The 13,977-nt window shown below is 57.9% G+C and overlaps 1 protein-coding gene and 1 long non-coding RNA gene across 3 annotated transcripts; both read left to right on the top strand.

Annotated features, from left to right (window-relative positions):
- The first annotated feature begins 220 nt into the window (after positions 1 to 220).
- Positions 221 to 8,244, top strand: TLX1 (T cell leukemia homeobox 1). Of its 2 annotated transcripts, none has more exons than XM_048060684.2 (3): positions 221 to 1,499; positions 3,040 to 3,277; positions 6,785 to 8,244. In XM_048060684.2, the coding sequence occupies exons 1-3, from the start codon at positions 1,031 to 1,033 to the stop codon at positions 7,005 to 7,007; spliced, it is 930 nt and encodes a 309-aa protein (XP_047916641.1). In that variant the 5' UTR covers positions 221 to 1,030; the 3' UTR covers positions 7,008 to 8,244. The 2 variants fall into 2 exon arrangements, with proteins under 2 accessions (XP_047916641.1, XP_047916642.1); XM_048060685.2 differs by having other exon boundaries at positions 222 to 1,499; positions 3,076 to 3,277.
- A 1,326-nt stretch (positions 8,245 to 9,570) lies between these two features.
- LOC106033082 (uncharacterized) lies at positions 9,571 to 13,181 on the top strand. The gene is made up of 4 exons (XR_001205193.3): positions 9,571 to 10,348; positions 11,355 to 11,435; positions 12,308 to 12,497; positions 13,041 to 13,181. It is a non-coding gene; the product is annotated as an uncharacterized lncRNA (long non-coding RNA).
- The last annotated feature ends 796 nt before the right edge of the window (positions 13,182 to 13,977 follow it).

Raw genomic sequence — 13,977 nt, forward strand, 5'->3', positions numbered from 1 at the left:
GCCAGCTCGGGGACCAGATGCCCCCCTCCTGCCCCCGGAGCGGGTCCCACCGGTGCCAGCAGCTTGGGGACAGCGGGGACACTGGCTGCTCGCCTCTCCCTTGCCCACCCCAAAATCCTGGCCCTGCCCTGCGCGCACCCGGCGCAGCCGCCCTGCCTTCCTAAAGCCGAGCGGCTGATTTTTTTTTTAATTTATTTATTTCTTTTTTTTTTTTATTTTCCGAGGCGGGGGGTGGGGGGGGGGTGCCGGGGAAGAAGCAACTCCTTTTCTCGTGTGCTCCTCTCCGCTGTCATTCACTCGGCTCCTTTCAGCATCCAGCCAATGGAGAGTGAGGGCCTGGGAGCAGCAGGCCTGGGGTAGCGTGATTGATGGGCAAACAGGACGGCGGGGCGCTCGCACTCGCACTCCGCAGCGCTCCGCTCCGCACCGCGGGGCTCCGGCTCAGCACCGCCGCCGAGGGGCGAAGGGACCCGGGCCGGCCGGGCGCGCCGTCGGGTGGCCGCGTCCCGGCGGGTGCCCGCGGTGGCCCCGGCTCGGGGTGGTGGCGGTGGTCTTGGGGAGGTCCGCTGCGGCTGGGGGGAGGTTGCGGGGCCGGGGGGGCTTTTGGGGTCGGGGTCGTTGTGGGGCTGGGGGCCCCGCTGAGCTCGCCGCGATCGTGGCTCGGGGCTGAGCGAGCCGGCCGGGAGCGGCGCGGGGGTGCGCAGCACGCGTGTCGCGACCTCGCATGGCTGTGTCGCGCGTGGTGGCTCTGTCGCGGTGTCCCGGGGCGCGCGGCTGCGGCGCGATGGGCTTGAGAGCGTAAGGCGTGAGCGCGCCTCGGTCACGCGTGGCTCCGCCGCGGGTCGGTGCCGTGGGTGCGGAGCCGAGCCCGGTGCTGAGCCCACGGCGGCCGTGCCCGGGCGGTGCGGGGCCGGGCTGCCGTGCCCGTGCCGGGGGTCGTGCCGCGGGGCCCCGGGGGTGGGGGGGGTGGGGGGCTGTGCGCGGCCCCGCAAGCGGGACGGGAGCGCGGCCGGGCTGCGGGGGGGCCGGCATGGAGCACTTAGGGGCTCACCACCTGCACCAAGGGCAAGCCGAGCCCATCAGCTTCGGCATCGACCAGATCCTCAACACGTCGGAGCCGGGCAGCTGCATGGTGTCGCACCCGCGGCTGCAGGACTCGGCGGATTACGGCCTGGGCTGCATCGTGGGCAGCGCCTACAACACGGTCACCGGCGGCTACGGGACCGGCGGCGGCTCGGCCGGCGCTTACACCGGCACCTCGTGCAGCATGGGAGCCCTGCCCGGCTCCTATAACGTGAACATGGCGGTGAGCATGAACGGCAACACCTTGAGCTCGGCCGGGGGGGTGATCCGCGTCCCGGCCCACCGGCCCGTTACCGGCGGCGTGCACCAGCCCCTCTCCGCCGCCGTGCCGCCGGTGAACGGCGTCAACAGCCTCACCGGGCTCACCTTCCCCTGGATGGAGAGCAACAGGCGGTACACAAAAGACAGGTTCACAGGTGAGTCGGGCCACCGGGAACCCCCTCTCCTCCCTGCTCCCGTTCCCCAAATCGCCGGTGCTCAGCGGGGAAAACCGGAGCCGTTCCCGGGCGGGGAGCGCGCCCCGCACCGCCGTGGGACGGCGGGTCCCGGAGCAGGCCAGGAGCAAGAAGGGGTGGAAAATCGGGCGCGTTCAGGCACCCCGAAATACCTTGTTATTATTATTTTATAATTATAATTTTTTTTTTTTCAATTTCTCGGGAAAGGCGGAAAACTCCGCAAACCCCGGGTACGGCCACCCGCTCCCCGCATCCCCACCACCCGGGCGCAGCGAGTTTCCCCTAAAAATAACCGCTGGGGCTGCGGAGGAGGCCCGGCCCGGCCCGGCCCGGCACGGGAGGAGCCCGGCGGCCCCGGCCTTGGCCCGCCCGGGCAGGCCGCCCCGTGTCGGTCTGTCCCGAGTGTCCCCATGTCCCGCCGCGGCTCTGCCTTGTCCCCAACCACAGCGGGGTTTTTGGCGACCCCAAACCGAGCCGGGCTCGGCTCGGAGCCGCTTTCCGACGCCGCCGCCTTTTCCAGGTGGACCCGCGCTCGGCTTTCGGTGCTAACAAAGCCGAAGCTCCCCTAACGAAAACGGAGAAAAAAAAAAAAATAAAAAGCAAAGCAACGAAATCGTAACGGGGAGCGCGCGTTCCCCGCTCCCGCCGCGCCCGGCCCGGGTCCTTTATCTCGGGACCGACCCGGGCCGCGTTTTTGCAAGTTCCCGTTTCATTTCGATCCGTTCCTACTTGGCTCCGCCGGGGACGGACAGACGGACATTGTCCCCGGGAGCCGCCGGCTTTATTTTCCTACAGCCCTTCCCGGCCCGGCGGCGCTCGCAACCACCGCGGGTTTTACCGAATTATTATAATTATTATTTTTATTTTATTTTTTTCGTGGGAGAAAAAGAAAAGCAAACCAAAACGAAACGCGAGTCCCGGTTCCAGCCCGGGAAGTTATTTCCCGGCTACGAAACGATCGGGCCGAGGGCGGCGGCGGCGACCGCTGCTCCGAAACGAATTTCCCCCGGTTCCCGTTCACACGGGGCGCGGAACCGGGGGGCCGGGAGGGACTGAGCCGGACCCCGCTGCTCCGTGCCCCCCTCCCCTCCAAGCCCCCCCCGCTCTGCCCCTCTTGGTCCCTGCTTTTTCGTTTCTTTCCCAAAGCGTCCCCCCCCCGCCCTTCCTTTTTGCTTGGGGTTTTTCGGATTTCTGCACGCTTTAGGGCTGCGGGTTTGTCCCGTCCCCCCCCCCTCCTCAAGCCCCGACCCTTTTTCCCGGGACAAAGCCGAGCAAGGAGCCGCCCCCCCCGCCGTGCCCGGTGGGTGCCCGCAGCCCAGCTCCGGCCCCGGGGAAGGCCGGGGATGGCGGCACGGGCGGTGCTCGGTACCGGGACCGCGGCCCGTGCAGCGGGGGGGGTCCCCAACCCCCCCAGCCCAGCGCCCGGGAGCCGGATCCCCTCTGCTGATGTGTCGCTGCTTGCTTCTTTGCCTCTCATCCCCCCCTCCCGTGTCCCCCCCAGTGGCCCTCTCACCCTTCACTGTAACACGCCGTATAGGTCACCCCTACCAGAACCGCACGCCCCCCAAGAAGAAGAAGCCGCGCACGTCCTTCACCCGCCTGCAGATCTGCGAGCTGGAGAAGCGCTTCCACCGCCAGAAGTACTTGGCCTCGGCCGAGCGCGCTGCCCTGGCCAAGGCCCTCAAGATGACGGACGCGCAGGTGAAGACCTGGTTCCAGAACCGGCGCACCAAGTGGAGGTGAGGGGCTGGGGGCCTGGACGTGCCTGGCGGGGGCCACATGCGCGTACGGGCGTGGGAATCCCCGTGCGCGTGCACGGCCGCGTGTGTGCAAGCAGTGCCCATGGGTACGGATGCGTGCTTGGTGTGTGCAATGTGTGAGTGCAGCCGTTTGTGTGCGTGCAAGCAGGGCACGTGTGGGTGGCTGCACATTTTGTGAACGTGTTTGTGTGTAGGCCATGCGTCCATGGGTGTTCACACGTGCAGGGTGTGCGCGTGTGCCTCTGTGTGACCGTGCATGTGGGTGCGTGTGCGAGCCGGGTGTGTGCACGCTGAACGCGGTGTGCATTCGGAGTGTGTGCGCTCAGCGTGAGCACAGGGTGTGCGTGCAAGCGGGTGTGCGTGTACGGAAGTGTGTGCATGCACATGGGAGCTTGTGTGGGCGGCAGGCGCGCTGTGTGTGTGCACTGGGTGCGTGCAGTGCGGAGGGGACACGCAGTGTCCCCGGGGGGTGCTGTCTGAGGGATCCTGGCTTGGCGGGGAGCCCCCGGGGGGGCCGTCGGGGAGCGGTGGCTGCAGCTGCATGGCAGGTATGTGGCTGCACTGGGACCCTCTGGGACCCTCCTGTGCTGGATGGGACCGGGGCAGAGCCGGCCTGGGCTGGATCCTGCACCTCAGGTTACCAGGATATTGTAAAAAAGCTGTGTAAAGCTCAGATTTTGACCCCCGCGGGGCTTTCTGCACCTCTTTGCGAAAGTGCTTTTTATTTCCTCCTGGACGTGGCAGTAAACACGGGCAGGAGAGGAGGAGGAGGCCGGGCTCTGGCGGAGGCTCCCAGGCTCTGTCCCACATTGCAGCTCCCCCGGGGTGTCCCCGGAGAGGCACCCGGCACCGGGAGCATCCCTTGTCCTGCCCCAGGCTGGGGACAGGCAGGCTGCAAGGCTGGGCAGGGGCAGCAGCTCCACGGCGGGTCGCGGGGTGCTGTTGTGCTGGGTGCTGGGACGCAGGCAGGCGGTGCTTGGGAGGCATCTTTTGCTTTTCCTCTGTGTGAGCTGCCGGGGTGGGGTGCGCACAGCCAAAGCAGGGGGGTTCCAGGTGGGGAAAGGGGGCCCAACAGCATGGCCGTGCCCCCCCTTTCCCAGCCGGATGCTCTGTGCACAACGAGTTGGATCTCTCGGAGGGAAGTCCAAGCCGAGCCTGGGTATTTTGCAAGTTCAGGCTTCAGTCCTGGCCGTCCCTACAATTTCTCCAATGTGGGGGGAAACGGGCTTCCCCAGGGGCTGTGTGGGGCAGCGACAGCCGGGTGTCGGATGAGGAACGGAGGCCGAGGAAACTGAAACCAAGGGTGTGGGTGAGCCCCCCCCCCAGCAGCGGGTCCTTCCCTAAAGAGCCCACGGAGCTCCCCGAGAGCCAGGAAGTCTCGGGCTGGAGGGATTTCTGTTAGCCAGGAGCAAAGTCCTGGAGGAGGAGGAACAATCCTGCCGCGGCCTGCACAACAGGGTCAGCCGTGTCTTCTAACCTGGTTTCCTAAGGAAGTGAGGCAAATGCGGCTTGGCTGCCTCTCCTTCTGTCTGTCAATACTCCTTGCGTCTGTTGGCTAAGTTCAGCCCCCTTTGGCAGGGGAGCAGAGGATACAAACCTATTCGTGTGCTTGACACAAAAAAAAAAATAGCTGGGTGAGGAGAAATAAATGACTGGTTCTGTCTAAGGGAAAGTCTGCAGCCTGACCTCAGCCGTAGTAGTAGACATGGGAGAATCCCCACCGGCCCGGAGGGACAGAGGCGTGTAAGCTCTGCTCGGTTGTGTCTGTGGACATCGGGTGTTGCAGCAGAGGACGTGGGTGCCCCGGCCAGCAGCGTGCCCCACGCAGCCCCCCAGGGCTGGGTGAGCTCTGGGTGCTGGCAGGAGCGAGCAGGGGGCGCAGGCAGCCAGGAATATTTAATAAAAGAGAGTTGCTTTAAGCCTTTTGACGGATTTAAGTGTTTAAACAAACGCGGGCTGGGGGGACAGTCATGCCTCTGTCTGGAGCCCCTTTGCTGGGTGCATCCACGGGATTGAGGTGGCTGCGTGATCCCCCCCCCCCCCAGATTTGGGGGCTCGCTTGAGACCCGGGCGTCGAGGTTTAGTTCCTCCTCTGACCGAGCAGATTCGAACTGCAAACCCCAGCCTGAGGCAAAAAGCACGAGCACCCTGGCCAGGTGCTGGCAGCCCCCTGGACGTGGGGCTCTCCCCCTCCCTCCTCCCGGGAGCGTCTCTTCATTGTGCGGGGAGCCATTAAATATTCATGGCGGCAGGGACCGAGCCGCTGCTGCGAGCCCCCTCTCCCCGGGATGTCTGACGCGGTGAGATGCTGACACCGTGATTAGAGCAGGGACCGAGCCCCGAGCTGCCTGCTCCCAGCGCACGCCTGGCATCTGCAGCCCCGGCCCCACGCAGCCCTCGCCGGGACGGCAGCCCTGGTCCCGCGTGTCACACGGAGCTGCCGCGAAAAATCCCCGTGGAGAAAGAAGACGAGGTGTCTCGCGTCCCCCACGAGCTGCTAAATTAAAAAGCTGCCTTTTCCCCCATCACTGATCCGCTGAAACTGCCGGGAGAGCGTGGGCTGGGGGTGAGGGAGGGCTGCTCGGGGTGCCAGGGATGCTCCCGGTAAGAGCCGAGGTGACCGCAGGCTGCAGCCTCCAGGCCGACCTGCCGTCGAGGAGAGGGGAGGTGGGATTTTTCGTTGTGGATTTAAGCACATTCAGGCCATTCCTCTCCCATCCCCTCCTCCCAGACAACCTGGGGCTTGGACCCTGGCGGAGGTGGCTGGGACCTCCGCCGGCCCCTAATCCCCCCCCGGCAGGTTGGGCTCTGCCTCTGTCATTCCAGACAGACGCGTGTCCAACCTGTTCTCAAAAATTTCCTCCTCCGCCCTGCCCAGACAGCGTATTCTGGCCCTTTGATTGTTCTCGCGGCTGAAAATGTGTTTTCTAAGCATTTAGCCTGCATTTTACCGCTCGCACCGTGTGTGAGTTTTGCCCTGCCCGCCATGGGTGTCTCGTTGCCTTCATCTCCCGCCAGCTGGCCGGGGTCCAGCAGAGGGGAGGGCTGCTTGGGGCACGGGGAAGGGGCTGGCACGGCCCCGGGGCGATGCTACCTGCCTCCGGCCACTTGGCACTGCCACTTGGCCACGTCTTGCCCGACCCCATCCCCGTGGCCCCGCTCCCTGCCCCGTGGTTCTCTCTGGGGCACCCTGCCCGGCTGCTGCGTTGCAGGGAATTGCAACCTTTGCAGCCCCATCTTGACCCTTTTGGGTGTTTTGGGCAGAAAAAGGAGGGGAGCAGGGGCTGTGACCCTGGGCTTGGTGCCTTTGCTTGCTGAGACGGGAGTAGTTTTCCTTAGGGCCACCAAGACGGCCTCAACCCCCAGTGCATGGGGGATACCAGCGGTATGTGCAGGGGCTGTGGGACCGGCTTGTGGCCGTGTCCCCAGCCCTGACCCCCCCCTTTTCCCTCCCCCTGGCCCCCCTGATGGCTGCCTCTCTCCTAGGAGGCAGACGGCGGAGGAGCGGGAGGCCGAGCGGCAGCAAGCGAACCGCATCCTCATGCAGCTGCAGCAGGAGGCCTTCCAAAAAACCATCAACCAGCCCATCCAAGCCGACCCCATCTGCGTCCACAACTCCTCTCTCTTCGCCCTGCAGAACCTCCAGCCCTGGTCCGACGACTCCACCAAGATCACCAGCGTCACCACCGTCGCCTCCGCCTGCGAGTAAGGCTCGGCACCCACCGGTGCCACGCGCACCTTCGGCGTCCCCCTTTTGTCACCGGCGTCACCGGCCACACGTGCTTCCCACGGAGCAAATGGCGAGGACCGACGGGAAGGGAAATCCACCCCAAAAACTCTCCCCGCCTGTGGGGCTGACGGAGCAGCGGCGTCTCGCCTCCCCCCAACCCTTTTGTTCTTCCCAAAGTCTCCGGTGCCGACCACGAACTTCCTGACGCGCCGCCAGACAAAAGCCGAGCCCTGACAGATGTGGCTGCGGGCGAGCGCCCGGCTGGGGGAAACTTCCTCTGGGTTCTGCAGGGCTTGGGGCACCCCTATAGGTCCCTATGTATATATATATATAAAGCCCATATATATATATACACAAAGACACACTTCGGACTGATTGAGACAAAAGGACGAGGCTCCCTGGGAAGCGTGTTCCTGCAGCCAGGCATTGTGCCGGGCCGTTCGCGCTGGAGACGTGTTGGGATGCAACAAATGGAGGAAACAACCCGGCTTTTTTATTTTATTTTATATTTTTTCTCCTCCCAGCAGCAATTTCTGCTGGCGACAGATGCGAACCCTTCGGATCTCACCTAGCCGTGTCTCCTCCCCTTTTTCATTAATTTTTTCGTGCGAGGGGGGAATAAGCCAAGGAACTGACAGACTCCTGAGGACGGTAAATGTGATAGCTCAATCGCAGGAAGAGCCCAAACTGTCCCCGGCTGCCACGGACTCGGCGCCGATCAGCCTACGTTTTAATAACGAGAAGACCTCGGTGGCAGTTGGCAGGGGTAACGCGGTTTCTTTCGATGGGTTTATTTCCATATCATTTGCAAAATGCTGTCCGGTGTTTCGTTTTCCCTGTTTTCCTTGATGAGGCAGTTCGTGAGGGCAAAAATCGATTCGATTTCACTCCCAACTTCGTTGTTTCTTTAACTGAAGGAATGAGACACAATTAAACAAAGCACTTCCTATAGCAAAGGCCAGGAATATATATATATATATATATACAGTATATATTTTTTGGTTACTTTAATCTAAAACAGCACTGCCAATTTAAACAGCTAGCACAAACAAGCAATCAGAAAACCTATTTTCAGCGAGATTTTAAAAGGCATTCATTTGTTTGTTTGTTTGTTTTTTAAGTTATGCACTTCTACGGTGTCTTACGTGTATTCATTTTATAAAGTGCTTGTGTAATTTATGTGGAAACGAAAAGGAAAATAAAAAAAAAAATTCTCCAGGGTACTGAATAAATCATTTCATGCCTTGCTCTTCCCTGCCTATTAGCTCCCCGAGAGGAGACAGCAGATCGGAGCGAGCGCTGGAGCCTCCTCTATTTGTTTAAGATGAAAATAGCATTAGCATTTCCTTCTGACTTTGGTCGAGTCCACTCGGCTCCGGAAGCTCTGGCGATAACTGGGTGTATTTTAATCCCTCGTCCTGTAGCTGTTTTTGGGCTCCAAGCCTCACTTGCTTTGATCGCAGCCCTGGGTGCGCAGGGGCTTCGCCTCCTGCACGCGTGGGGAAATTCCCTGAGCGGGACGCGCGGCGCTCGCCTCGGTGTTGGTGTCCGGGATTTTGTGCAGAAGTGGGGCTGAGGATAAAGGAATCTCCAACATTTTAGGCACAGCCTGGCAGGGGATTATTTTCGGGACTCTTTTCTATCTGTGCTCAGCTTTATTCTAGGGCACTGTCCCTGGCCAGGCAGAGGAAAACCCCACTGGGGGGAAAATTCTCCCTGGTTTCCTCGGGGGATGCTCCCAGGCTCGCGGCCAGGGACGTGGCTTTGCCTTCAGCCTGGCATTTCCTTCAGCGCTGGGAGCTGCCGGGCAGAGGATGTGCGAGGAGGGGGCTGCAAACCCGGCCAGCCCCCAGCTCTTGGTCTTGTGGGGTGCCTGATAAAACAGCCCCAGCTGCTGCTGCTGGACCCAAACTCGGTCCTTGGGGCAGGCACCTCTGGAGCTTGTCAGGTGAGTGTAGGTATAAGCTATTTTTTATTTTTATTTTTATTCAAAATCAATTCTTGTGGAGTTGCGTTCCAAATTTATGGTGCTTCAGGATTTTCCTTCCCATCCACCAGTCCAACATGCAAGTGAATGCAGAGAAACATCTGCAGAGGTGGAGACAAGAAGCCAAAAAATGGAAAAACAAACAAACAAAAAAAGAGAAAACACGGGAAAATAAGTAAAATACGCAGAGGACAAATTTCTGGGGATATCTTTACAAAGATACCTGCTTACAAAAAAAAAAAAAAAGATAAATAATATAGCTTTTTTTTTTCCAAGATAAATTTGACAGAAGTCTTTTGTTTGAATCCTGTTTCATACCACAGACAGATTTTTAAGAGCTGATTAAGCTATTTATTTAATATGTGCCCAACTTTGGCTGCAAAGAAAATGCTGTGCTTAGTGCTTAATCCTTCAGGAGGTATCGCTGTGTGCAGGTCTGGGATGGCTCACAGCGCGTGGCTCTGCTCGTTTTCCTTTCCGAGGTCTCTGTGCAGGAAAAAAAACACCAACCACAAAATAAATAAAGAAGGGATCACGGTGCTCACCGTTGATATTAAAAGTGTTTTCTATTTTATTATTATGACACATCAATATCTTAAAATTTAATTCCGAGACAACCATTTTATAATATCCACATTACTCATTTCATATTCCAAAATGTTTCCCAGCGAAGTATGGTAACGCACACTCGAGGGCATGCATTTAAATGCAATCTTTAGCTACACCTTGTTCTAGAAAATGTTGACTTCCTCCTTTTCTTATCAATCTTTCCTGTTTAAAAAAAAAAAGACCAAAAAAGAAAAAAAGAAATCTTGATATGAAATCACAATATATGTAGTGTTGGAACCAGAAAAATTCTCGTCCGGTCTTTCTTGTTCTTGGAACAATTGCTGCTGGAAGGGGTTTCTGTTAAAATATTTCTCCTGGACTCGTTTCTAGAATTGGTTTAGTCGCAGGAGGGTTTTTTGCTATCTGCATACATGCTTCCACTTATTAACATGATGAACTGTACCCAGACAATAAAAGTTGCCTGAAATATGATGGAATTAAATCAATAAGCAATGACATGAAACGGTGACATATAATTATACGTTTTGTAGACTGACACCGCCTCAGACATATCCTGGGGCCATCCATACCACACTGAAGGCTGATTTCATTTCTCGCATTGTGCCTGGTTGGGAACAGGACCACGAATGCACTGCGAAGCATTGAAAGGCATTTCCCACTTCCGCTTATCGCAAAATGTAGCAAAGCCCAAAAGTGAAACCTGAGGTGGTGCAAGAGGATTTTCCAGCGTTCGCCTGCCTGTCTCGAGGAGGTGCAAAGCCAGGTAGGGACAACTTTTGTTGGAGGGGAAAGCTGGGGTGCAACGTGCAGGCGAGCACCCGGAGGCATCGCCGGGTGGCCGCGGACGACCGAGAGCAATGGGTTGTGTTGGCTCGGCTGTGGAGGTGCTGAGCTTCCGAAGGCAAGATTTGGGGATGGGGGGGAACGCTAGCCGTGCAGGAGCAAGAGGAATATCGAACATCTGTGCGGAGCTGGAGGAGACGAAGCCCAGCTGGACCTGCTGCGGTTGTCTGGGCTTGGTCCCAGCTCCGTGGGCATGAGGGAGGAGAGGTCTGGCCCCCATCGAGCCAATTAACTAAGCAGGCGAGTCATCCAAACGAGGATCGGCTGTCTCATCTCTGCCAGGAATGGGCCCTGGGCAGGGCCGGGGGGGGGGCTTTGTCCAGGGCTGTGCCCTGAGGCACGCAGCGGTGAGCGCGCCCCCGTGCCAGCACCTCCGTAGGCATGCTGCGAGGGGGTGTGCAGCCTCCCTTGGGCTGCCCTGTCCTGTCTGTGGGGTGTTTCTTGTCGGCCTAATGCTGTCTGGTAACATCTGTGAGGGTCACCTGTATCTGGCAGCTGTGGCAGGAAGAGCAGGCGAGTGTGCGTAATCTCTGATACAACTTGCCGCGATTAATAGTAAAGAGAAGCTCTGCTCCCGCCAGCAGCTATGTATGAGATCGTTTTCCTGACCTCGCTGGGACTGTTGATAGGTATTTTTGTAACACCCCTCGTCAGCAACTGGATCTTGCTGCCTCTTCTGCTATCGTTCGGATGTGCTCGTAATTAACCTGCGCCCCGTGGGGCTCAAAATCAGCGCTCGGGGCTCAGCGGGACGGCCACGGGAGCTCACGGCTTGGGTGCCAGGTCCGGTAGGGAAATCAAGTTCACTGGCAAAACCCAGAACTGTTTTGTGGAACGCTGTTTGGGTTACACGAAAAAGCCAACCCCGTCTGGTGCGCTGGGACAGCTGGAACTCCTTAAATTAATCTTTTTTTGCTTTCTGCCAGAAAAATGCCGGTGGAGTGACGCCGATTTCTTTGTGCGACGACGAGCTTCCACCGGCGCCCGTTTGAGAAACCTCTTGTGAAGTAAGGTTTGAAATGATCTGAATATCCCAGTTTGAGATTTTAGAAATGAAAGGATCTCAATTTGTGGATGAAAACTAGATTTTTTTGAAAATGTTTTTTAGTGGATAGTAAGCAAAGAAAAAAGTACATAAAGCAATAGATTATCACAACAAGCTTCTGCTGGAGTCGGATCTTCCAGATTGCCGCCATTTCTGCATACCTTTTGTTCGTGAAACTAGCTGGGACTTTGATTTTATTACTATTATTACTAGTGCTACTATTGTTGGTTATTTTTGGCCTTAGTTATGTTAGGAAATTTTCAGTTTGATATATCAGTGCTCACCCAAGATTAGGACGTAGTTTCTTTGCCCCTGCTCACGTCCATTGCTCAGAAACATTTTCTTACGTTGGTAGTTTTACATGCAGCCTATAGATTTATTTAACTCCAACTCAAAACTGTATTCAAAGAGATTTTTTTTTTTTCCAAAGGCACAAAAAAATCTAGATTTTCCCACTCTGAAAACTGATTTCTGGCTGCGGTAACTGAGGGAAGGTGGGGGGCACCAGCTGAATTTCTATCTGAACCCATGGGCCCTGGGCTCGGTGGGGCTTCATGCCGAGAGGAAGAGATCTGTCTGTCGGGGCTGGGAGTTTGTGCTTTTGGAGCAAAAATAAACTGCTGAGAGTGAGATGGGGTGTCCCCGAGCTAGATTTTTGAGCAGGAACAAGAGAGGCTTGAGAAAACTGATTTTTCTCCTTTTCTCCAAAGAATGTGAGCGCGCTCGTCACGGGGAAGCTGCGGTTAGCTGTCTGTCTCTTAGACAGCAGTAGCCTAAAAATAACAAACTAGTGATTACAAAAAATCAATCAATATCTACTTTTTTTAACTTCAGTTGGAAAGCAGCGCAAGGAGCGGGATAGAGGAAAACACGGAGAGCAGCTCCATTTCCCGGGGACTTTCACTGCCAGCGAGAGGCAGTTCTCAGGCAATGGCGTTGCTGGGCTGTCGATGCCTGCTGACCCCAGCCTGCAGCTGATGTGCGGCCCTAGGGCTGCCCCAACTCTTCCTCTGCAGGATTTCAGGTAAAGGACACTTGGTTTGTGATGCCGATGGTCAGCGGGTGCAAGGCCGCGTCTGGGCGCTCAGGTCTGCTGGGTGTGAATCGCGCTCAGGGTCGCTGTGAGTGAGTGATCTCCTGTGCCCCGAGCTGTGGCCAGGCCTCTGCACGGCATCCCCGGCCCGGGGACGTGAGCCCACCCAGGTGAGGGGGCTCCCCACTGCCTCCCATCCTCGTGGAGACGCCTGCAGAGCCCCAGCTTGCATTTCAGGATGAAGCGAAAGCAAATGTTGAAGCCTTATAAGCTGTCACGGTGGGTCCGAACCTGGCTGTGGCTGAGACCCCCTGTCCCGAGGCAGGAGGTGACGTGCAGGGCACGACATGCTCCCTAGGACGTCTCTGTGGACCCATGGCTCTTCCCAACCAGCCCAAGCCCCTGGGGACCTCAGGACACGTGTCACCCAGAGCGGGGCTGTGCTGTGCGCCGTGCCAAGCTCCGCTATGCACGCCATGAGCACAGCAGGGGAAAGCCAGAGAGGCAGAGCCACACCTGCAACCTTATCCGCAGGAAAGTGAACCCTGAGAGCTCGCACGGCTGGAGACACTGCCAAAAACGAGGGTGCCGTGTTGCTGAACCTCTCCTGCACCAGGCAGGCAGCTCCTCTCCCCTCGCCACCAGCCAGCAGCACCACAGGAGGGAAGTCCTGGCTCCAGCCCTTGCTCCCCTTCCAGAGAAATCCCTAAAAGTACCCAAATGGGCCCTGGTGGGATGGGGGGAGCAGAGACACCCCCCCTACAAGTGGTGGGGTGGCAGGGATGGGGGGGTATCACCTGGCGGTGCTGCAGGTGCTGCCTGGCACAGCTCCGAGCCCAGCATCCTTCCTCCCTTGTGCCCCCCTATTTAATCCCAGCGAGCCCCCCACCATTCCCCTATATTTTAAGGACCTGTGGGTGGCTCCTGAACGGCAGCCAGGGGACCTCAGGCCGCTCTGAGAGAGCTCCCATGATTTCCCCCAGCCGGCTGTGGGGCCCCCACGCGTGGGTCGGCCACGCAGGACGCGGTCCCCGGCAGCCCCCCCCCCCCCAAAAAAGCCTCCCGCAGCCAAACGCGGGGACCGGGCTCCCCCTAGGGGCTGCAGGGAGCTCGGCTGCTGCTGCTTGGGGGGCACTGCACCCAGCAGCTCCTTCCTTCCAGGAGGGAAAAATATAAACCTGAGAGATAAACAAGGAAGGGACGAGTTTCTTTTCTATTATTACTATTTTTATTTATTTTTTTTTATTTTTATTTGTGGCGCAGGAAGTCAATAAGGCTGGAGGAAATCACCTGTGTTTTATTATCACCTATTTACACTTTCAGTGCTATTAAAATAGGAGCCTGGGCTTGAGCTCCAGGGAATCAAAGCATTTAATGGTGCAGACGGGAGCCCTCTCTCCTCCCTCCCCAAAGGTGATTCGGACCGGTTTAAACAAATGCGCCTTCGTCTGTTAAAATAATTATGTGATTT

Source organism: Anser cygnoides, chromosome 7 (genome assembly GCF_040182565.1).
Source record: "Anser cygnoides isolate HZ-2024a breed goose chromosome 7, Taihu_goose_T2T_genome, whole genome shotgun sequence".
In the NCBI taxonomy this organism is placed as follows: Eukaryota; Metazoa; Chordata; class Aves; order Anseriformes; family Anatidae; genus Anser; species Anser cygnoides.